Below are 24,203 nucleotides of genomic sequence, written 5' to 3'. Positions count from 1 at the left end.
TGCATTTACAGCTACATAATGGATACACATAATGTAATTCTGTTTTACACAAGTATGTCTCGTTATTATGTCTACATATAGATGTAGCTTATCATTATGTACATTAAGAGGTGTTTGATATACTAGTTGAAATTTTATTTCCACATACCTCTGTGGGAGTCTGCTGAGCCTTTTTTTCAGATTTTGGCAAATCTTTGCTTCCTCTTCTCTTTAAAGATAGCTGAAACAAAGCATGAATAGGTTTAGTTTGATAAACTATAATTTAAATTCAATTTTAGTTTTAAGAGTTCTAATCTCCTATGATCAAAAAAAAACCAAGCCAAATAAAAAGTTCAATAATCATAAGACAGGGGAAAAACCCAAACCATATATATTTTACTTTGGATGGGAGTATATATCACAATAGAAGAAGAGCTGGCAATTATCATGTTGATCTGAGAAATATAGGAAACCTACTGTAAAAATGCAGAAAAGCAAGTTGGAGAAAATTTAGATCAATAACTCGATATACTTATATTGGAAATGAAAGCAAATTCTTGTTACCATTCTACACCATTGAAGGAAAAAAAAAGAATAAGGTATTATTTCTGGTTGGACTTAAGGTTGTTATAAGATTATCAAGACCAACTTTCAGTGGGTTTATGTAGAATTTGAAGAATCTCACTCTTTCCTAATTACTCACTCATGTAAAAAAACATGATACACATGTTCATACACACACTTACACATGTGTAATATGGTAGGGAGTGGTAGGGGTTACAGAGAAATGGAGGAGTCATGCTTTTTCTAAAGGAGCAGGATGATGAGAAGGAATCAGAAATGTAGGCTTTTTCAAAAGAAGCTGGAGATTTGGATGGTTATGTAAAATCTTCCACATTTTACTGGCTGGCCTTAATTGAAATTCAAACAAACAACACTTTGCAGGTCAAAAAAAAATACACATTGAGTGCCAAATCCTCTGAGACCAACAGTGTTTGATCTCTGGGGCTCAGTTCCACTTCTCACCACCAGTAAAGTCAAGTCATTCTGTGTGAGCAATAATCCATATGTATGAATATCCACCATGTACTGAATATTGATCTGGATACACAAGGATCAAACAAATAATGTACCCACCATCAGTAAGTTCACAACCTAGCGAGGAAGACAGAGATACCGACGCAAACAATTTAGTACAAGTTGGCAAATGCCGTGCTTTAGGTTCTGGAAAGAAGGGACTTTGTCTCAGTATGGCATCTCCACCATGAGAATAATGGTTGCCACACAGCAGAAGTTGAAACAAAATATTTGCTGAACTAATGAGTGAATGTGAAATATGAGATTCTGAGGTCAAAGAGAAGGATCGCGGTTCAGGCTGACAGTAAAGGCAGGCACGGTTTCTCAAAAGAACAGGCTTCATGAATTTGCCAAGAACTGTAAATTAAATTCCTCACATGTTAATTTCTAACCCATTTTCAGTGTTAAACGCAGGCAATATGCTCAAGCTGCAACTGCTTCCATTCATTATGAAACGGTAACTACAGGACCCAATGAATAGTCTACGTGGTTACTTATTTCTCTTTTACAGAAATTCTCCATGTTGCTTGTATAATTTTCTTAGAAGCTGTGGGGACTGATTCACCATAATCAAAAGTGATTTAGGAATGAAGCAGCAGAAACTGTCTCAAGAAAACCGGGAATACAGTAAGCCATCACTAGGGACTCATGGAACCATCTGTACAGGGGCTATCTATGAAGACATGCCCAAGTTCATTTTATTAAATATTTATGGAATGCTCTCACTTTGAACTTATTCCATTATATGTTTTTCTAGTGCTTACTAACGCACTTCATAAGGTACAATAATAACACTAACACAGTCTCTGCTCATTATGAGTTTCCTGATTTACTTGACAAATGGTCTGTTCGGTCTGCAATTTAATAGTGTGGTGAAAGCAATGATAATGCAGAAGCAATATTAACTGGCATTGGGTACTATTCATATCAAACACAATTTTTTTAAGTTCACTTTGTAAATGATAAGGGGCTTCCCAGGTGGCACTAGTGGTAAAGAACTCGCATGAGACTAAGAGATACGGGTTCAATCCCCAGGTTGCCCCTGAAGAGCAAGCCATTCCAGTATTCTTTCCTGGAGAATCCCTGGACAGAGGAGCCTGGCAGGCTATAGTTCACAGAGTCGCAGAGTCGTACAACCCAGAGTCATTGCACAACTGAAGCATCTTAGCACGAACATGCTGCTGCTGCTGCTGCTAAGTCACGTCAGTCGTGTCCGACTCTGTGAGACCCCATAGACGGCAGCCCACCAGGCTCCCCCATCCCTGGGATTCTCCAGGCAAGAACACAAGAGTGGGCTGCCATTTCCTTTTCCAATGCATAAAAGTGAAAAGTGAAAGTGAAGTCGCTCAGTCACGTCCAACTCTTCGAGACCCCATAGATGGTAAAAATAAAGCCGAGAGAGGATAACTAGATTATTTAAAGCAGTGGTTCTCCAAGTATGGTCCCCACAGTAACATCATCAGTGTCACTTGGAAACTTGTTATATGTGTAAATTCTCAGGACCCATCCCAGAGCTACTGAATCAGAACGTCAAGAGATGGGGACCAGTGAGCCATGGTTTAGCCAGTTCTCCAGGTGATTCTGATGCATGATCATGTTAGAGAAGCACTTGTCTAAAGTCACTGCTTGGTAAGTAGCAAAATCAGGCCTTGACCCAAGTCTTTCTGATCTTTTGTTGCTATTGTTGTTCAGTCACTAAGTTGTGTCCAACTCTTTGTGACTCCAAAACTGCAGCACCCCAGGCTTCCCTGTCCTTCCCTAACTCCCTGAGTTTGCTCAAACTTATGTCCATTGAGTTGGTGAAGCTATCTAACCATCTCATCATCTGTTGCCCCCTTCTCCTTTTGCTTCAATCTTTCCTAGCATCAGGGCCTTTTCCAATGAGTCAGCTCTTCGCATCAGGTGGCCAAGGTATTGAAGCTTCAGTTTCAGCATCAGTCCTTCCAATGAATATTCAGGGATACAGGTACAGGGATAATTTCCTTTGGAATTGACTAGTTTGATCTCCTTGCAGTCCAGGGGACTCTGAAGAGTCTTCTTCAGTACTATAATTCAAAAGCATCAATTCTTTGGTGCTCAGCCTTCTTTATGGTCTAACTCTCACCTCCATACATGACTATTAGAAAAACCATAGCTTTGACTACATGGACTTTTGTCGGCAAAGTGATGTCTTTGCTTTTTTAATATGCTGTCTGGTTTTATCATAGCTTTCCTTCTAAGGAGCAAGCATCTTTTAATTTCATGGCTGTGGTCACCGTCCATGGTGATTCTGGAGCCCAAGAAAATAAAATCTGTCACTGCTTCCACTTTTTCCCCTTCTATTCATCATGAAGTGATGGGACCAGATGCCATGATCTTAGTTTTCTGAATGTTGAGTTTTAAGCCAGCTTTTTCACACTCCTCTTTCACTCTCATCAAGAGGCTCTTTAGTTCCTTTTCACTTTCTGCCATAAGAGTGGTATCCTCTGCTTTATTGCATTATCTGAGGTTGTTGATGTTTCTCCCAGAAATCTTGATTCCAGCAAGCTTGATTCTGATCTTTATTATTTACTAGATCACAAAGAAGAAAGGCTTAATCCAGCCTAGGGCTGGAGATGGAATGGAAAGAAGTAGGGTCTTATCTTAACTCTGGTAGATGAGGAGTAACATAGCCAAAGATGGAGAGGAGGGGAAAGGACAAAACATTCCATGTAGAAAGGCCACTGCTGGGACAAAGATATCTGGGATGGCTGTAACGAAGTGTGAGGAGGGTGACATGGGATTTACTATCAGATCTTGAAGGACATTTAATAAAGCTTCAATTTTATTTCAGGAAGGACAAACTATTGTCCTGAGGTCAATTGGAAGTATTAAGAGGCCTAATTATTAATTTATTGCATTTCATTATTAAATTAGAATAATTAATTAATGATTAAATTACATTATTAGGTTAAATTGAATTCAATTGTTAAATCGAGTTATAATTTTTTAAAGGAGTATCCATAATCAGACTGTCATAGAAGAAATACAAAGACACAAAGGCAGCAGTCCCAAATGACCATGAAGCAAAGGAATGACACGCAAAGGAAACGAGGGAAAGTATGGAGAAGGAAATGGCAATCCACTCGTGTTTTTGCGTGCAGAATTCCATGGACAAGGAGCCTGGCGGGCTACAGTCGCCAAGAGTCAAACACGACTAGCGACGAACATACACACACACATGCTGTGTTCTGAGAACTTTTGGTGGGGAGAGGGGCGGGGTCTTTATTTTTTATTCACTACATAGACATAATATTTGTTGACTTCTGGCCTAATATACTGGAGAAGGAAATGGCAATCCACTCCAGTATTCTGGCCTGGAAAATTCCACGGACAGAGGAGCCTGGCAGGCTATAGTCCATGGGGTCTCAAAGAGCTGGACACGACTAAGCGACTGCGCGTGCAGGCACAGCATATATATAGTACTATATGGTTATACAAATAGGATTGGGAAATGGTTCACTCTCCCACCAAAGGGCTAACTATTTATGATGGTAAAAAGAATGCAGATAATTAGCTAAATCGGTAGACAGAATTTATTTATTTATTATAAATAAATTTATTTATTTATAATAAATAATAAATTAATTTATTTATTAATGAAGAACAAATAAAAGATGGAGAGAGGGAAAAAACAGCTATGATTCTCTCTCTCCCATAATAAATTAATTTATTTATTAATGAAGAACAAATAAAAGATGGAGAGAGGGAAAAAACAGCTATGATTCTCTCTCTCCCTCTTTTTTTTTTTTCTGTTTTTGGCTGTGTCCCTCAGCTTGTAGGGCTTCCCTGATGGCTCAGACGGTGAAGAATCCACCCGCCACACAGGAGACCTGGGTTTGATCCCTGGGTTGGGAAGATCCCCTGGAGGAAGGCATGACAACCCACCCCAGTATTCTTGCCTGGAGAATCCCATGGACAGAGGAGCCTGGCAGGCTACAGTCCATGGGGTCGCAGAGTCAGACACAACTGAGCAATGAAGCACAGCTCAGCTTGTAGGATCTTGGTTCCCAGCCAGGGATTGAACCTAGGCCCTCAGGAGTAAAAGCACACAGCCGTGGCCACTGGACCACCAGGGAATTCCCTATGATTCCAGATCTGGGGAAATCAGAGGAAATCACCCAAGAGGGCTGATATTTGAAGGATACATAACATTTCAACAGAAAAAAAATCAAGTGAACAGCAAGGGCAAAGACGTGGAGAAATAAATGTGCTTGATAGATTTGCTGACTTTGGAAAAGAAGTGATGGAGGTAGAATTTGAAGTATAATGCTTCAGGGATTGAGGTCAGCATGTGGAGGTAAGAAATTTACACTTTATCCTGTGGGCAATGTTAAAATGAGCCCTCTGAATTAATATAGGAGGAATGCTGAAACTAGGCCATCTTTTCCTAAGAGGCATTTTCTATTTTACTTTTATTTAAGTATCACTCAAGTGGGATGTCAAACTCAAAGTTCTGAGTAAAGGTTTCCCCCTGAATAAAAATATATCGCCTTTAAGGCACCTCTAGAGCCACACCTATCTTTAAGTAGCACATTTAAATTTTCAATAAATATTTGACCATCTTTTCCTATTCCAGTACATTTTTATTAACTTTCTGACTCCAGTGAAACAATGACAAGAGATTCACTTGGGTAGAGAAAGCTGGAGAAATAAGTTAAGTCTAAATAGTCTCTTTCCCATGAGGATAACATTTTGTCACCTCCCTCCACCCCCCATCACCCTGTCCCATCTTCATGTACTAAATCTAGGAACCTCTATAAGGGGACCAGTTTGGGAAGCTAGATCTAAATCTCATATCTGCATCTTTTTTCTCAAGTAGGCACTTCAGGTGACTCTCTAGAGAAATATACTGATGTTTTCTCTACATCATAATTCTTTGCATTCCCATCCTCAGCTATCCAAAAGAGACTGAAATTCTTTTTATCCATGTCAAGGCCAAGAATTAGAGAGTTTTACCAACAATTGTTTGCATAGCAATTATATAATTTGGACTTGTATTCTAAAATGTTTCGAGACTGACTTCCCTCAGCGATTAAAATTTGGGTCATTTCTTAATATGTGGCATCTTTGTGTTTTTAGGATATTAAACAACAGAGAAGAACCTGTCTAAAATTCTATTTTTATACATGTTATATGTATAAAAGTCTCCTGTGTTTTTTATTAAAATTAGAGAGGTCCATTTGCATAGCAATTAAATTAAGAAGGAAACCATAAGTGTATTAATATAGGATTTGTGTGTGTGTTAGTTACTCAATGGAGTCCTACACTTTGTGACCCCATGGACTGCCGCCCACCAGGCTCCTCTGTCAATAGAATTTTCCAGGCAGGAATACCAGAGTGGGTTGTCATTCCCTTCTCTAGGGGATCTTCCTGTTCCAGGGATTGAACTCAGGTCTTTTGCATTGCAGGCAGATTCTTTACCATCTGAGCCACAAGGGAAACCCAATATAGGATTTATGGAGCACTAAACGTGTGCCACATACTTCTCCTAACACTTGATATGTTCCCACTCATTTAATCTTACCAATCTTAGGAATTTGCCACCATCATCTGAAGCAAACAAGCAATAAATCTCTCAGCTTGTATTAGAGCCAGAATGTACGTTATCCAGCTCACAGCTCTTGCTCTGAACAAATACATTACATCCCACTGCTACTCCAAAAGAATTAAAGTACAGAGTTATATTATTTCTGGGCATATCCTTCTGCATGCTATTACACCATGGCTGCAGCTGCATGGGTTTGGGGTCTACAGAGATCACACAGGAGCAATGCATTTTCCTATTTTCAACATAGGAGTCAGCAGAAGTGACATATAAACCCATTGGTTCTCACAGTCATCCTGTAAATGCTTGTGACTTCAGGGCAACATTGGAAGTGAGGCACAAGGATTTCTGACTAAAATCTAGAGGAAAACAGAAAGCGGCAGGAAGTCTGGCTCTGCTGCAGTCTGAATGTTTGTGTCTCCTCAAAATTCCTATCTTGAAATCCTAAAGCCTAAGATAGTGGTGACAGGAGGTGGGGCCTTTGGGAGGTGCCCAGATCATGAAGGTGGAGCCTTCAAGGGTGGGATTAGTGCCCTTATTAAAGAGACTCCTGGCTTCCCAGGTAGCTCAGTGGTAAAAAAATCCGCTTGCCAATGCAGGAGACGCAAGAGACCTGGGTTTGATCCCTGGGTTGGGAAGATCCCCTAGCAGAGGAAATGGCAACCAACTCCAGTGGTCTTGCCTGGAGAATTCCATGGACAGAGAAGCCTGGTGGGCTGCAGTCCCTGGGGTTGCAAAAGGGTTGGACATGACTGAGCATGCACAAGGACAAATGCAGACAGAAAAGAGACCCCGCAGAGTTCTTGAGCCTCTTCAGCCATGTGAGTATTTGTTCCAGGTTTGTGACCTGGAAGAGGGCTCTCATCCGGCCATGCGGCCACCCTGATCTTGGACTTCCAGCATCCCAGACTCTGAGAAATAAATTTCTGCTTTTTATAAGCTAACCAAGCTAACCAGCCTGTGGTATTTTGTCACAGCGACCCATTTTGGAAGGAAGCAGGTGTGGCTCTGGTCACGAGAAGCCCTCCTCCCTCCCTCGTGTTGCACCGTTGACACCTGGCAGAGGAGAGGCAGGTGAGAGTGCCCAGAGATCCTGCCCAAGACCACATCCTCTGCGCCCTCCCCCAAACAAATGAGGCAGGCTCCCAAGCTTTCTGGGGCTTCCCTGGTGGCTCAGCAGTAAAGAACCCACCTGTAACGGAGGAAACTTGGGTTCAATCCCTGGGTCGGGAAGATCCCCTGGAGAAGGGAATGGCTACCCACTCCAGTATTCTTGCCTGGGAGATCCCATGGACAGAGGAGCCTGGTGGGCTACAGTCCATGGGGTCGCAAAGAGTCAGATACAACTTAGCCACTGAGCACGCGCACTACCAAGAAGTTGGCAGGTTAAAACAAAACAATAAAAGTTCACTTTAAAAATGCCATTTAAAGCTTAGCAGGGCTTCCCTGGTCAATCAGTGCTAAAGAAGCTATCAATCTAAGAGACATGGGTTTGATTCCTGGTCCAGGAAGATGCCATATGTTCTGAGCACCTAAGCCCGTGTGCTACAACTATTGAGCCTGTGCACTAGAGCCCAGGAATCTCAACTATTGCGCCCACATGCCCCAAATACTGAAGCCCGAGAGCCTGTGCTCCACAACTGGAGAAGCCGCCACAGCGAGAAGCCCACGCACTGCAACTAGAGAAAAGCCCAAGCAGAACGGAAGACCCAGCACAGCCAAAAAATAAACAATAAATAACAAAAAAGGAAAAAGAACAAAGCTTAGAAAAGCAAAACGTCCCTACTTTTTCAACAAAAGACTGAAGAGCAAAAATATGTATGAGCTGAAAAGTATTTAAAATGGGACATATGATACACCTTTGTTCTGTTCTAATACTTCTAAAAATTTTTTTTTACCAATTCATTTTTCCAGTGTGATAAACTAAGATTCTAGGTCTTGAAATTATTTTGTAAAGATTATTTGGTCCCAACACTCTTCAATGGCCTATCTGCCTTTATGGCTTCTACTTGTCAGCACCTTTTCAACAATTTCTCTTCTATCCCTGGCCCTTAAGTCCCCAGAGTCTTGACACTCTTCTCCAAATTCCATTCTTTGTTTTTGGGCCATGTGGCATGCCCTGAAGGATCTTTGTTCCTGACCAGGGATCCAGTCTGCACGCCCCTGCAGTGGAAGGATGGAGTCTTAACCCCCGGACAGCCAGGGAAGTCCCCAAATTGTTTGCTTAAATGACCTTTGCCTTCAGTCATGCAAGGAACCAAGTTAATGACTCTCCTGACTTTTTCATTTGCCCTAGCCTTGGGTAAACAGCAATGTGGTAATCCTGATGTGAACTAAGTTGGTGCCCATGTAATATAATTCACCAGGGTTTTACAAAACATAGCCTGGAAATGACGGGCATAAAGGAACCTAACTTTGGGCTCCAACCAGTGTCTCTTATACATCAGATCTAAGACTTTATTAGTGATGAAGGCTTTCCACAGTAAAAATGTTCGCAAAGCTGACTGTATTTTTCACCTCCCAGGAGACAGCCCATTTGCAATGTGTCCCCATTAAGAGGCAGAGTCTTTTTCTGTACCTCTTCAAACCAGGTTGGCCTTGTGACCTGCTTTGACCAATAAAATAAGGTAGGAGTAAAATGTGGTAGAAAAGACGACAAGCTAATTCTGACTCTGCCCTCAAGAGAGGGCATTGCTCATTCCTGCTCTTTTTCTCTTGGTCCCACATGACAGTCTGGGATAACGTGGTAGATGGAAAGAGTCACATGGCCCGGTTATTTTCCATGGTCCTAGTCAATATCCAGCCAACTCCCAGAAGTAGAACCTCCCAATTGATTGGCAGCTGACCACAAATATGTTCGGAGACCAAACGGAGACCAGAATAATCTATACAGAGAGCAAAATAATTAGGCAAATAAATGATGGTTGTTTAATGCCACTAAGTTTTGTGATAGTTTGTTGCATATAAAAAGCTATTTCATTTACCAAACGTTTTTCACCATTGAGACTGAAAAACAATTCAGTTAAGTTTAAAGAAAAAAGTCCTTTATTCAAACCCCAGAAAAGCAAAAGACATATGTAAGAAGCCAGGAAAAAAAGGTGAAGGGAGGGTTGAAAAACATAGGAAAAAATAAAACTCAATACACTTTTTTTGTTCTCACCTTCCCCCTACTTGTGTCAGTATTTTGATTCCAGAAAATATTTTTTTAATAAAACTGAGCTTTAAATAAGTTATCATAAAAGCTCACCTTCCAGTTTTAAAATGCAGATACTTCTCTTAAGATGCTTCTTTTAATAAAAGAAGGTGTTTAATTAGCACCAAAGGTATGATACAAGTTAAATGCTAATAACGTTCATTCTAACAGTCAAGCTTAATACAGGGTCTGGCTCAGCATATTTTTGAAATACTCCTTCTATTTGAACTTAGTTTTTATTCTTCTTTTTAAAGAAATGATGTATATATCTTTACAGTGCTTCCCTGGATCCAGGTTTCTAATTTATATCCGCCAATTTCATTTGTCCTTTTGTTTCTATAGTCTTCTTAGGCAAGGCAAGAAAAAAAATGTTGCAAGATGTCCTAATTAAGTCAACATACAGAGTTGAAACATAAAAAAATTCAAGGAAAGCTGTACTGAGAAAATTCTCAATTGTATTTTAAGGACTAGATTTCCCAAACTTCTACTGCTTGCTATTTTCAAAGGCCAGAATTTAGGAAAGAATAGAATAGAGAAGAGAGAAAAAAAAATAAATAAATTCTGAGAAAAAAACTTTGGAAGGTTTGGGAAGGAAAGCTAATCAACAATTTAAATCTGAGATTTGTTCCAGAAAAAAACAATAAATAAAAAATGGAATTTTTCATTCTTGGGGAACATGGTGATCTTCTGAATATTATCACAGAGGTACATGTCACAGTGGAGAGGTGTATCTGGCATACATAAGTGTATGTCATAGAGGCGGAGCCCCACATCTGCAAGAATGAATCTACCCTCTTCTGTCAGAAGGTTACTTATTTTCTTTTGTCCCATAAGCCCAGGCCCCATTCCTATCTTCTAAGTTATGAGGCTTCCAAACTTATTTTTTCCTTACCTCCAGTGAATGCCTAAATAAACACTTTTAAAAGCTAGAAATGTTAGCTTTCTGCTCTAACTACTTCAAACCAAAGCCAAACTGGAATAGTTAGGATCATGGGATCATGCACGTTCTTTGCTATTTTAAGCTTTTCTTTTAATTTTTAACATTTTTATTGGAGTATAGTTGCTTTACAATGTTGTGTTAGTTTTTGTTGTACAGAAAAGTAGATCAGTTGGGCATATATCCATACATGCACACATGTATCCCTCTTTTTGAGATTTCCTTCCCACTGAGGTCACCACAGAGCGCTGAGCAGAGATCCCTGTGCTAGGCAGTAGGTTCTCAATAGCTATCTATTAGTTATCTACTGTTTGTTTTTTTAAATAAAATAATCCAATGAATTTTCCTTTCCTTGGCTCCATCCTTCTCCCTTTGTGCTTAGATATCTATAGCAGAGGTCAGATTGGCTGTAGAGGAGTACAAATTCTTTATTGCCAAGGAACATCAATGCATGAGCTTTGCAGAACATGCTATCAAACCCTACCACCAATGAAAGGGAAAACATTTGAACCTTTGCCTATATGGGAATCGGGATTATCTCCTCAGGGCCACATGGCTTTGAATGGCTCTAGATTTGCATAGCGTCTTTCCTTTTATAAAAGTCATTCTTTGTTGCCAATCATCATCACTTTAGATCTCTTCTGCTCCCTTCCTAGCATATTGCTTGTTATTAGTGCTTAAATGTTGTTAGATTGGAACCCACTTTCCATAATTAGCACAGTGAAATTTACGTAAGCCAGAAACTTGAAAAGCAAAATACTGAACTCGATTCCAGAAAATTCAGAAGATCTGAAGGACCATGGACTATCAGAAGGCAAAAAAAAGAAAAACAAATGTTTCTCTTATTAATGGGATGTGCTTACTACAGAACTAGAGGAAACGAAACTGGGAGGAAACTTGAGATAATACTGTAATGGTGGGGGCTTATAAAACCTCTGTGAAAAATATCCTTTTAAAAGGTTAAGCTTGGACTCAGTAATTGCCTGCCTTCCATTGTTCTGTGCTTTCTATCATATGATCAAACTATCTCCCAGATCCTTAGGGGGAATTAGTGTCTATATTCTCTAAGCTACTTGAGGACATTCAAGGGGCTCAAGGCTACTGGTGAGAGATTTTCTGGTACTAAAATCTCATACATCATTGAAGAAATCCTCTTTAACGCAGGGTATAGGTTCTGAGAGGGTCTTCCAAGTTATCAATACAGCAATAAACTGATCCCAAAGCTAGATCACCCTGCATTAAAAAAGCAAAGTCAACATGATAATAGTATTGATTATTATTCTCTGATACACATATCCCATATTACACTTGGACAGGTATACCTTAAAAAGGCCTAAGAAAGTCCCACACAATCAAACAGAGACAGGACCGGAAGCTTTCTCATTTGAGACTTTTTTTCAAACCTGAGAGCCTGATTAATGACTTTTGAAATAATAATCATTAAAAAATTATTTTATGTCTTAGATACTTGATCCACTGTAAATGTATGATTACTAAGCTCTGAAAGTCATCAGCAAATGCAGAGATTTATATTCCCTTCTAAATTGCTCTCATTAATGAATTGAATTCTAAGCACCACTGCATTTAGCAATTAAAATTCATTTAGAAAATTATGGCTGGGCAGTGGAAGCAGTTCTTATGGCTTTTCTCTCTAATAGAGCAAAGAAAAAAATTGCAGCCAGCATTTGTAAATTAAAATAACGATTTTCCCAGTTTTGATATTGTGTATCAACCAGCTTCTACTTAATGTAGTTTGATTTTAACATCATTTTGTATCAACTTTAGAGTCTTGTAAGAAACATGCTTGAAGTACCATTAAGATGACAGGATGCTAAGGGTGGTATTGCATAGGTGCTTTAAAATTGCTCTTTACACAATCACACATTTAGATACTTCGTGATAAAATGTCAAAGGTCAGTGTGCGTGTTGTGTTTAGTCACTCAGTCATGTCCCACCTCTTTGCGACCCCATGGCCTATAGCCAGCCAAGCTCTTCTGTCCATTGGATTCTCCATGCAAGAATACTGGAATGGGTTGCCATTCCCTTCTTCAGGGGATCTTACTGACCCAGGGATCGAACCCAGGTCTCCTGCATTGCAGGCAGATTCTTTACCATCTTAGCCACCAGGGAAGCACTTCAAAGGTCAGAGTATTCAGTAATTCCCGAAATGCACTTCAGGGGAGTAGAAGCAAGCTTCTAGGGTAATTCCTGGAGGAGATTAAAAAAGTGATAGCCCACACTTGTGCTTTAAAAATTTTGGAATTAGTTGCTAAAATTTAAAATGTGGACAGTTTCCATTTTAAAAATGAAGATTTCCAGTTTCAGTTGAAAAATCAGAAGACCTGGTAAAGTTGGGCCTTGATTATGGAGGGGAAAACATGGGCTGGGACCAAATATTGAGACATACACACAATAACCAGTTAGTCCCATCACTCTTAACACAGATAAATCTGCTTCACCCATTCATATAACCTGTTTGACCCCTAGTAATAGAGAAAAGTTCAAAGTCTGCCCTGGAACGCTAAGGTCACATATGTGGAAGGAGCCCAAGAAACTCAACCTAGACCCTGCCTGTACTTTTCTAGTAGTTTGCTTCTATAGAAGGCAATACAATCCCTTCATAAATGACTCTAATGGATAAAATATCTTTATTTTTATCTCAAATCTACTTAAAGTAGAAATCACTTAAAGCAATTCAAAAAATAAATCCACTTTATCTTCTACACTATATCCTTTCACTTAAAAGAAAGTGATCATATCTCAAGTATTTTCTTCTCCAGGCTGTATATACTGCTCATACATGCATGTTAAGTCACTTCAGTCGTGTCTGACCCTTTGAGACCCTATGGACTGTAGCCTGTCAGGCTCCTGTGTCCATGGGATTCTCCAGGCAAGAATACTGGAGTGGGTTGCCTTGCCCTCCCCCAGGGAATTTTCCTGACCTGGGATCGAACCATGTCTCTTGTATCTCCCGCGCGGGCAGGTGGGTTCTCTACCACTAGCGGCACCTGGGAAGCCATACACTGCCCAAAGTGTGCTAGCTGCTCAGTCGTGTCCGACTCTTTGCGACCCTATGGATTGCAGCCTGCCAGCCTCCTCTGTCCATGCGATTCTCCAGGCAAGAATACCAGAGTGGGTTGCCATTCCCTTCTCCAGGGGATCTTCCCGACTCAGGGCTCAAACCCAGATCTCCTACACTGCAGGCAGATTCTTTACTGCCTGAACCACCAGGGAAGCCCCAGATACTGCCCAGTTCTTCATCATATGACATGACTTCATATCTAGTTTATGGTAAGCTTAACTCCCTAAACTTTTCTTTGTATAAATAGCTATGAATATATTTCTCTTTTTTTGTATTTGTAGAAATTTTAAAAAATCAAATGATAAGATCACATTTATTCATATTAAGTTTCATTATTAATTTGGGTTTATTACTCCAGGATATTAACAATTTTTTATTCTTTCCTTACCTGTATTTTTCTTGATAGCTACAAGAGGGTTCTGCCTACATATTCTTTTATTCGAGTATAATAGATATTTACTAAGAGATGCAGTTGAAATAATGTGAAAATATTTCTTATATTCTTTTGGAATAGGCCAAAAAGATGAATGTCTACTGTGCATGCTAAGTCACTTCAGTTGTGTCCAGCTCTTTGAGATCCTATAGACTGTAACTGACCAGGCTCCTCTGTCCATGGGATTCTCCAGGCAAGAATATTCGAGAGGGTTGCCATGCCCTCTTTCCGACCGAAGGATCGAACCCACGTCTATTGCAGCTCCTGCATTGCAGGCAGATTCCTTACCACTGAGCCACCAGGGAAGATCTTCTCAAGAATGGGATGTCTACCCACCCACTCCAGTATTCTTTCCTGGAGAATTCCATGGACAGAGGAGAGTGGTGAACTGCAGTCCATGGGGTTGCAAAGAGTCAGACATGACCGAGCAACTGATACTTACACTTACTTACTTTACTCTCATACTGGCCACTCTGTGTAATAATGAAATGTCTACTAGCTGGCAGAAATTGGGTTGGAGTTGTGCGAATCAAGTTGCACCACAGCTTTGGATCTGAGTACTGGCAGTGAGAGGGACTCAGGGAAAGTTACACAGTGTCTTGAGCCATGATGGAATATAAAAAGAAAATTTGCTATTCAGTGATAACAGTTTTTTAAAAAGAAATAAAAATTAGAAAAAGAGTTGAAAGTATAAGGGATGAAGACATTTCAACAGGTAGAGGATAGTTTTTCCCATGAACAAGTCTGGTGCAATTGGAACTCCACATGCAAAAAAATGAATTTAGACACCTAGATCTCATGTTCAATGTTCATGTTCAATGTTTAATAAAATAGCTATAATAAAAAAGATAGAAAATAAATGTTGGTGAGGATGGTGTTAAATTGCAACCCTCCCCCATTGATGAGCCTATCTCTAGAGGTGTTGATGGTTTCCAAGTATTGCTAGTGTTCTCTGAATGCCTAGCCAGCTTAAATTAAGAATGTGTGCATGCTCAGTCACTCAGCTGTGTTGGACTCTTTGCCACCCCAAGGACTGTAACCTGCCAGGCTTCTCTGTCCATTGGATTCTCCAGGTAAGAATACTGGACTGGGTTGCCATTTCCTCCTCCAGGGGATCTTCCCCACCCATGTCTCTTGCATCTCCTACACTGCAGGTGGGTTCTTTACCCACTGAGCCATCGGGGAAGCCCCAAATTAAGAGTATGTTCCCTCAATCCTACCCACACCACTGTGAGTAATCCTATTCATTTGCGCCATCTAGGGCAAATTTTATTTCCTACTGAAGCACACTGATACAAAGGATAAAGAAAAAATACCCAGAAACAGGCAGAGAGAAAGTAATTTGATACACAAAGGAATCAAAATCAAGATCAATCTCACACTTCTCCATTGCAAGACAAAAGCTAATCTGTCCATTGCATGACAGAAGCTAATGGAACAAAATATGTAATATGAATGTGAAAAAAATTCACACATAACATGGAAAAAAATTTCGACTTAAATTCATTCTGCCATTGCTACGTGAAGTCGAACAAATGCTATTTTCAGAAGTGCAAAGTCTCAGAAAATAAAGCATCTACAAACTTTCCTTGAGAAAATAAGTCAAGAGCATTATCCAATCAACTTAAGATGATTTACAATTGAGGTCTCAGAAACGTAGTTGTGGTTTAAAATCATTGACAATAAGTACTGAAATTGAATATACAGAATTGTTTCTGTGACTATATAATTACACAGGAAGCAAAGATATTCTTTAAATTGAAACTTGATACTGCAACAATGGATACTTTAATAGTAACAATCTCACTTTATAATCCCATTTTAAATTAACACATACGAGACAGTAGGTGGCTCAGAAGGTAAAGAATCCTCCTGCAATGGGAGAGACCCTGGTTCGATTCCTGGGTTGGGAAGTTACCCTGGAGGAGGGCATGGCAACCCACTCCAGTATTCTTGCCTGGAGAATCCCCATGGACAGAGGAGCCTGGCGGGCTATATAGTCCATGGGGTCACAAAGAGTTGGACATGACTGAATGACTAAGCACAGCACAGAAAATAATCCAAGGGACTGTACTAAGTAAAAGAATTCTTAATTCTGTGTTCCATTCCTGATTTTGGTAATGGTGAAAACTGAAACTTGTACATGTATTAAAAAGAAAATGTATATTCAGATATAAAAGGAAAAATAAAAAACACTAGAAGAATTTAAAATGTCTTTAAAAACATCTTTAAAGTATGTATTTTAAAAGTTTTCTTCTGAATCATTATAGAACATTATTATTCTAATTTAGCCACATCTCTAAGGAAATGAATTCAATCATTGCATTTTACCCTTGAAGGACAATACTTTTCATATAAAAGATTCTCCTAAATACAAGCAGACGGCTACCATTTCATGAAGTTCTATGAAAATGTTTTCTTCCTTGTGTAAAGAGGCAGTGGATATAATCACATACCAACATATTAGACACTCATTATGCACTTGAATGCAATAATCAGTTGGGCTGTCTAATTATTTCTACTATTAGCCAAGGCTCTTGGCCAATTGAAGAATGCTTACTTTTTGAAGGAAAGAAAAAATAATGTAGTTAATTTTATTTACCACTATGATTAACTGGCTAGACAAATTAGAAATAACTGAGCTAGCCAGACAACGAATATAGAACACTTGAATTTTTAATTTTAAGCTCTTCTGAGTTGACTCATGCTGAATATAAATGGCCTTATTAAGTGAAATATTTAAGTATAAAATGGAAAATGTCAGGAGAGCAGCTAAATGACATCTTTCAATGTCATCTTCAAATGTCACTTACCATCTGGATAAAGATCAGTTTAACTGACCCTTAAGTGTAAAAATGGAATTAGAACAGACATCAAATAAGTGGCTGCATTTCCATTAAAATGCAATCAAGTATAAAATATTCAAGATATGACCGAATTTTCAATTTGGAAAACATTTCCTAATATACAGTGAAATTGCATGTTATATTTACTCAAATGTAACACAAGTACTGGAAAACAAAGGAACCGAGTAAATTCTAATTTTAGGAGCTAAAGCTGGGCTCCTCTGACAGCAGTCAATGTCTTCTTAAACACGTCTTCCCTTGCCTGTGCATTTATTGATAGTTTTTGCATGTTTAACAGTCTGCATGTGTGAGTTAAATGAAATATGGTTCTTGAATTCAGAGAGCATAGAATTTAGCTGTGGAGTCAATAAAAGCTACAAAATGATCAAAAGTATCTTGCGCTTGAATACAGGAGCCCTCTTCTCTCTGCTAAGATGCTTCTCTTTAAGAATAATGTTCGTTGGGCAGCAGAGGTAGGAGAGAAACATTTATCCAGACAGATGAGCGCTGTCAGCCCTGTTGATGGTTGCAGGGGCAAGCAGGGCAGCCCCATTGTAAGCGGGTCCCCCCTACACCTTGGCAAATGTGAGTTAATGGATGGCAAAGCAGCAAGGACTAAGGACATACCTCCTGCTTCCTGCCTCAGACAGACAGAATGGTTTTATAGTGAAGTTAGATGTCATAGGGAGCTTCAGAAAGTAGCAGACATTTATGGGAAAAGAGAAAGCAAGAGTTTCAAAGGGCTACATAAAAGAACTGGAATCCTAGAAAGACCTAAAATTTCAACTACATGGACTTAAAAATTCTTCCTAGGAATTGTCTTAATCGGCCAATCTAGAGCTATGTGATATTATTATTATTATTATTATATTAATAACAAGAAAACCTGATGTCTACATCATACCTGACAGTTTTTCAAGCACTTTCACATGTTATCTCCTGTTATCCTTGTGAAAAGACTGGACAGGGAACATACTTATTTTCCTTTAAAAGGTGATTAAACTGAGAGTTGGGCTTTCCTGGAAGCTCAGTGGTAAAGAATCTGCCTGCCAATTCAGGAGACATAGGTTTGATACCTGGTTCACAAGATCCCCTGGAGAAGGAAACGGCAATCCACTCCAGTTTTCTTGCCTGGGAAATCCTATGGACAGAAGAGCTTGGTGGGCTATAGACTATGGGGTTGCAAAACAGACATGACTTAGCAACTAAACAAGAGTCAGCCGTTAACAAATCTATCTGAAAGAACACAGGTATTAAGTTTGTAAAAAGAACAGGCCAGATCAACAGGCCTGAAAACATTTTTCTAGCTTTATGTTCTTAGTTTTTTTTTTTCTCCAAAGATTCCCTTTTTTGTAAGATAAAAGAGATTTTTCTTATAGACATCTTGAAATTATTCTCTCAATGCTTGCCCAGAGCATTCCCTAAATGTGTGCTGGAGATGCAGACCTTGAAGATTCCAGAAGTACTGAGGTCCCTATAGAGGACAGGTCATTTGTGGGGTCAGGAAAAAGATGGAAGGGGCAGCCTGAGACTCTGCAGTGAAGCCAAGCTGGCCAGTGGAGACATGGGTTTGGAGGTAGATGGACTGATGTGGACCTGGCCTGTTTTCTGAGCATTAAGTGTTCATCTCTAAAATGAAACTATTAACACAATGATACATAAAGTGACTGGCTTATAATTAGCACTCAACACTGATGGCTATTGAACAAGTACAGCCCTAGGGTGATTTTCCACATCTCCCAGCTGAAAATAACTGCTGAACTGACTGTCCCAAACATTGACCATTTAAAGAAAATTCAGATAGTCTTTGAGAGTGAAAGGATCTGCAATCTTCTTCCATTCTCTAAACCTGCAGTTCACGCTTTCTCACCAAAGAACACAGAAGTTCAACTGCAGATTCAACGCCCAGGATGTCAGTGTCGGACTCCTGTGTTTGAACTCGCATCCTCATCTCCCCTTCCAAGAAGCCAATGAAATCTTGTTTCAGGGAAGACTTGCTGCTTCCGGGGAATAATTGGGGTTTGCAGGAAGCAAGGTAGAGGCCTGGAAATTTCCAGGAGGCAGGAAAGTCTCAAGAGACCTCTAATACTGGAAGTGGGGTGGCGCTGGAGTTAGTCATCTACTTCCTTCTCATTTTGTTTGTATAATCTCAGCAACCATAGAAAGAGTCCTGATTCTGAGTCAGTTTCCTGTCTTCTCTGCAAAAGAGGGCCTGAAACACCTTTCCTAATTTCCATTCATCCTCTCATTAAAAATTATATTGCTTGTCAAATGTTGTCAACAACTTCCGGTTGTTGTGGATGCAATGGTGAATAAGACAGACTCAGTCCTTACCCTCAGGGAATTTACACTCTAGTGCAGGAAAAAGTTACAGACAAGTGAAATATGAAATATCAGTTGTTACAATATTACAGAAGCACAGGGTCTAACTGACTGCAAGCCAGGCACTGAGCTGGATGGAATGTGACAGTGATCACAATAGGCGGGGCCCTGTCTTCACGGTGCTCACCACACTGAGACAACGAACACCAGCGTGCATGCTGAGTTGCTTTAGCTGAATCTGACTCTGTGACTCTATTGACTGTAACCTGCCAGACTCCTCTGTCCATGGGGATTCTCCAGGCAAGAACACTGGAGTGGGTTGCCGTGCCCTCTTCCAGGGGATCTCCCCCACCCAGGGGTTAACCCACATCTCTTATGTCTCCTGCATCAGAAGGCAGGTTCTTTACCACTAGCACCACCTGGGAAGCCCAAGAGTACTCAATACAGGAATGCAAATACTTTGCTGTCAAATAAAACCTCTAAGAGACCATCTTTTCCATCAGAAAGTAATTAACTTGAGTCCAGGGACTACGCTCATGGTGACATTAACTGTTATTCCCTTATACACACTATATGTACACACTCAGTAAATGTTTAAAACTACCTGCTAAATTAAAGTCAGATCAAAGTTTGGGGATTCTAGGCTCAAGGAAAAGGCTGAGACACAGAACAGATGCATTTTATGCCACTGCTAGAGGCAGGGCCATTCTCAGGCAGCCAAGAGTAGCCATGGGGAGAGGGCAGTGGTGGAGAACAGTGTTGGTAATTTAGATCCCAAAGCCTAACGCACCACAGGAGAAGTCAGGTACAGCTACACCCTTGAGTAAGGAACGGACTAGATTGTTAAATGAGGGCTGGTTCTACATGAGATTTTTGTCTGCCACACACACACACACACACACAAGCCATCTCAAAATAATTATTTCACACTTGGAAACATAGACTTTCACCTTTAAAAAGCATTAGAGAACACAGCAAAGGTGAAAAGACAACCCTCAGAACAGGAGAAAATAATAGCAAATGAAACAACTAACAAAGGATTAATTTCCAAAATATACAAGCATCTCATACAACTCAATGCCAGAAAAACAAACAACCCAATCAAAAAGTGGGAAAAAGACCTAAACAGACGTTTCTCCAAAGAAGACACACAGATGGCTAACAAACACATGAAAAGATGCTCAACATCACTCATTATTAGAGAAATGCAAATCAAAACTACAGTGAGATATCATTTCACACCAGTCAGAATGGTCATCATCAAAAAGTCTACAAACAATAAATGCTGGAGAGGGTGTAGAGAAAAGGGAACACTCTTGCATTGTTGGTGGGAATGTAAATGGATACAGCCACTATGGAAGACAGTGTGGAGATTCCTTAAAAACTAGGAACAAAACCACCATATGACCCAGCAGTCCCACTCCTAGGCATATACCCTGAGGAAACCAAAATTGATAGAGACACATGTATCCCATTGTTCACTGCAGCACTATTTACAACTAGAACACGGAAGCAACCTAGGGGAACACGTGTAAATCTATGGCTGATTCATATCAATGTATGACAAAACCCACTGAAATGTTGTGAAGTAATTAGCCTCCAACTAATAAAAAAAAAAAAAAAAGATGAGTGGATAAAGAAGTTGTGGTACATATGCACAATGGAATATTACTCAGCCATTAAAAGGAATACATTTGAGTCAGTTCTGATGAGGTGGATGAAACTAGAACCTATTATACAGAGTGAAGTGAGTCAGAAAGAGAGAGATAAATATCATATTCTAATGCACATACTTGGAATCTAGAGAAATGGTCCTGAAGAATTTATTTACAGGGCAGCAATGGAGAAAAAGACATAGAGAACAGACTTATGGACATGGGGAGAGGGGAGGAGAGGGTGAGATGTGTGGAAAGAGTAACATGGAAACTTACATTACCACATGTAAAATAGATAGCCAATGGGAATTTGCTATATGGCTCTGGAAACTCAAACAGGGGCTCTGGATCAACCTAGAGGGGTGGGATGGGGAGGGAGATGGGAGGGAGGTTCAAAAGGGAGGGGGCAAATGTGTACCTATGGCTAATTCATGTTGAGGTTCGACAGAAAACAACAAAATTCTGTAAAGCAATTATCCTTCAATAAAAAAATAAATAGAAAAAAAAAAGCATCAGAGAAGTCTCATATTATTTCAAAAGTAGCATAAAACAAACATTTGGATGTTTAACTAATGACCAGTACTCATTAACTCATGCCACACAACTTAGGGTGAGAACCGGGCAGCCTTCCAGGGCAGATTTCACTGCAGAGAATTACAGTTAAAAACTATCCAGGTGCTATCATTCAATACTGTGGTTTATTACTAATTGGAAAAGATGGTGAATTCTTTAGTTACCATGGCATCTTAGAGGCCTCCTGAGGCCACTGGTGCACTAAAACTACTGAATACTCTGAGCGGGGCTCAGCAAGGAGATCAAACCAGTCCGTCCTAAAGGAAATCACCCCTGAATATTCACTGGAAGGACTGATCCTGAAGCTGAAGCTCCAATACTTTGGCCACCTGATGCGAAGGGTTGACTCACTGGAAAAGACCCTGATGCTGGGAAAGACTGAGGGCCCTCCTGAGAAGAAAGGGGTGACAGAGGATGAGAGCATCATTGACTCAATGGACATGAGTTTGAGCCAACGCTGGGAGATGGTGAAGGACAGGAAAGCCTGGTGTGCTGCATTTCATGGGATCGCAAAGAGTCGGACACGACTGAGCGACTGAACAACAAGAGATTATTCAGAAAGCTTCACTTGTTCTTAGCCCCTCACATCGTGTCTTCAGTTCTGATTTCCACAGTAAACCAGCTCCTTAGATGCTGAACGGTAGCAACAACCAGAGAGAGCACTGTAGGTCTCTGTGGTTAAACACCCTTCAGCAGAGCCCTCAAGGAGTGCACACTCAGTTTAACGCAACATTCTGGTATCTGCATCTCTGTAGCCTCTGGGGCATCCAGAGTGTAGTGTGAACACATCGCTTAGTCGTGTCCAACTCTTTGCAACCCCGTGGACTGTAGCCTGTAGACAGGGAAGCCTCTGTCCATGGAGTTCTCCAGGCAAGAATACTGGAGTGGGTTGCCATTTCCTTCTCCAGGGAAATCCATATGGCCACATTATATGCTGCCCTGTGCTTAATTGCTCAATCGTGTCTGACTCTTTATGACCCCATGGACTGTAGCCTGCCAGGCTCCTCTGTCCATGGGGATTCTCCAGGCAAGAATACTGGAGTGGGTTGCCATGACCTCCTCCAGGGGATCTTCCCAACCCAGGGATGGAACCCAGGGCCACATTATAGCAGGTGCTAGATTACTATTCAGTAAATATTGTTGATTGTATAAATGAAAAAATAATTACCGTAATAAAATAACAGTAGTGAAATGAAATGGCATCCTGACCACAAATAGAACTTTCAGGGAACACAGAGACAGATAACTTTATCAAGGAGGAAATGATACTTTTCTTGAGAGTATTCAGTTTAATTTCTACATTTATGAGTAAAGAAACTAAGGCCTACACTTATTGTTCAACATTATAGGGAATGAATTGGAAGAGGAAATGGCATTTCAAATTATTGTTCAACATTATAGGGAATGAATTGGAAGAGGAAATGGCAACCCACTCCAATGTTCTTGCCTGGAGAATCCCAGGGACGGGGGAGCCTGGTGGGCTGCCGTCTATGAGGTCGCACAGAGTCAGACACGACTGAAGTGACTTAGCAGCACCATAGGAAACGAGAGATGAGGCAAAGCCAGGTTCTAGACTCCATGACATATGAGGTTTTTTTTTAATAAATCACCCTAAAATTCACAGCTAATGACAAAATGCCTTAACTTTATTTTCAGCAAAATTTAAATTCCTAATTTATTGATTGTATAGATGAGAACCAACAATTGTAACAAAGGCTCATCCATCCACTGGCTGCCATCCATCAACATATAAAGTCTGTTTATAACTGATTTTCTTCATGGCTGCTCTAGAGATCTCACATGAGGCCTGGGGTTGCCTTAATATCTGATCACAGCTAGGTGAGAATTTCTTCCAATATTTCTCTCCCTGCCTTGATTGCTAGTGAACTTAGATTAATAGTGTACATCCATGGATTAAGTTTTCCTTCACAGTCAGAATTCTTCTGTGACCAAATTTTTAAACTCTTTATTTCAATGAGCAGCCCTGAGCTTTAGCAACAACAGTGTCACTCAATTGACTGAGAGCCATTCAAATCCCTTTTTAAGGTAGGTTAGATACAGAAGTCAGGGAAGCAAGCTACTCTTCACTAACTGTGTAGGTAACATGCGTCCATGAATGCATTGAAACACAGGTCAGCTGCTCAGGCCACTCTAAGTTCAGTCTAGAGGCCCAGTGAAAGTGAAAGTCACTCAGTCGTGTCTGACTCTTTGTGACCCCATGGACTGTACAGTCCATGGAATTCTCCAGGCCAGAATACTGGAGTGCGTAGCCTTTCCCTTCTCCAGGGGATCTTCCCAACCCAGGGACTGAACCCAGGTCTCCCACATTGCAGGCGGATTCTTTACCAGCTGAGCCACAAGGGAAGCCCAAGAATACCGGAGTAGCTAGCCTGTCCCTTCTCCAGTGGATCATCCCCACCCAGGAATCGAACCAGGGTCTCCTGCATTGCAGGTGGATTCCTTACCAACTGAGCTATGAGGGAAGCCCCTAGAGCCTCTGTTAAACTGGCAGAGTCCAGAGTAGAGACTTAGTTCCCACA

At 40.4% G+C, this 24,203-nt stretch overlaps 1 protein-coding gene across 1 annotated transcript in view; it reads right to left on the bottom strand.

Moving 5' to 3' along the window:
• Nucleotides 1–24,203, bottom strand: part of MTCL3 (MTCL family member 3) — a 63,498-nt gene that overhangs the window by 26,479 nt on the left and 12,816 nt on the right. Inside the window, exon 5 of the mRNA XM_061132030.1 lies at nucleotides 149–220. Within this exon, the coding sequence (XP_060988013.1) occupies nucleotides 149–220 (72 nt within the window). The remainder of the gene's footprint in view (nucleotides 1–148; nucleotides 221–24,203) is intronic.

Source organism: Dama dama, chromosome 28, assembly GCF_033118175.1.
Source record: "Dama dama isolate Ldn47 chromosome 28, ASM3311817v1, whole genome shotgun sequence".
Classification (NCBI taxonomy): domain Eukaryota; kingdom Metazoa; phylum Chordata; class Mammalia; order Artiodactyla; family Cervidae; genus Dama; species Dama dama.
Note: the sequence above shows the minus strand (reverse complement) of the source record. Positions and strands in the feature narration are given on the sequence as shown.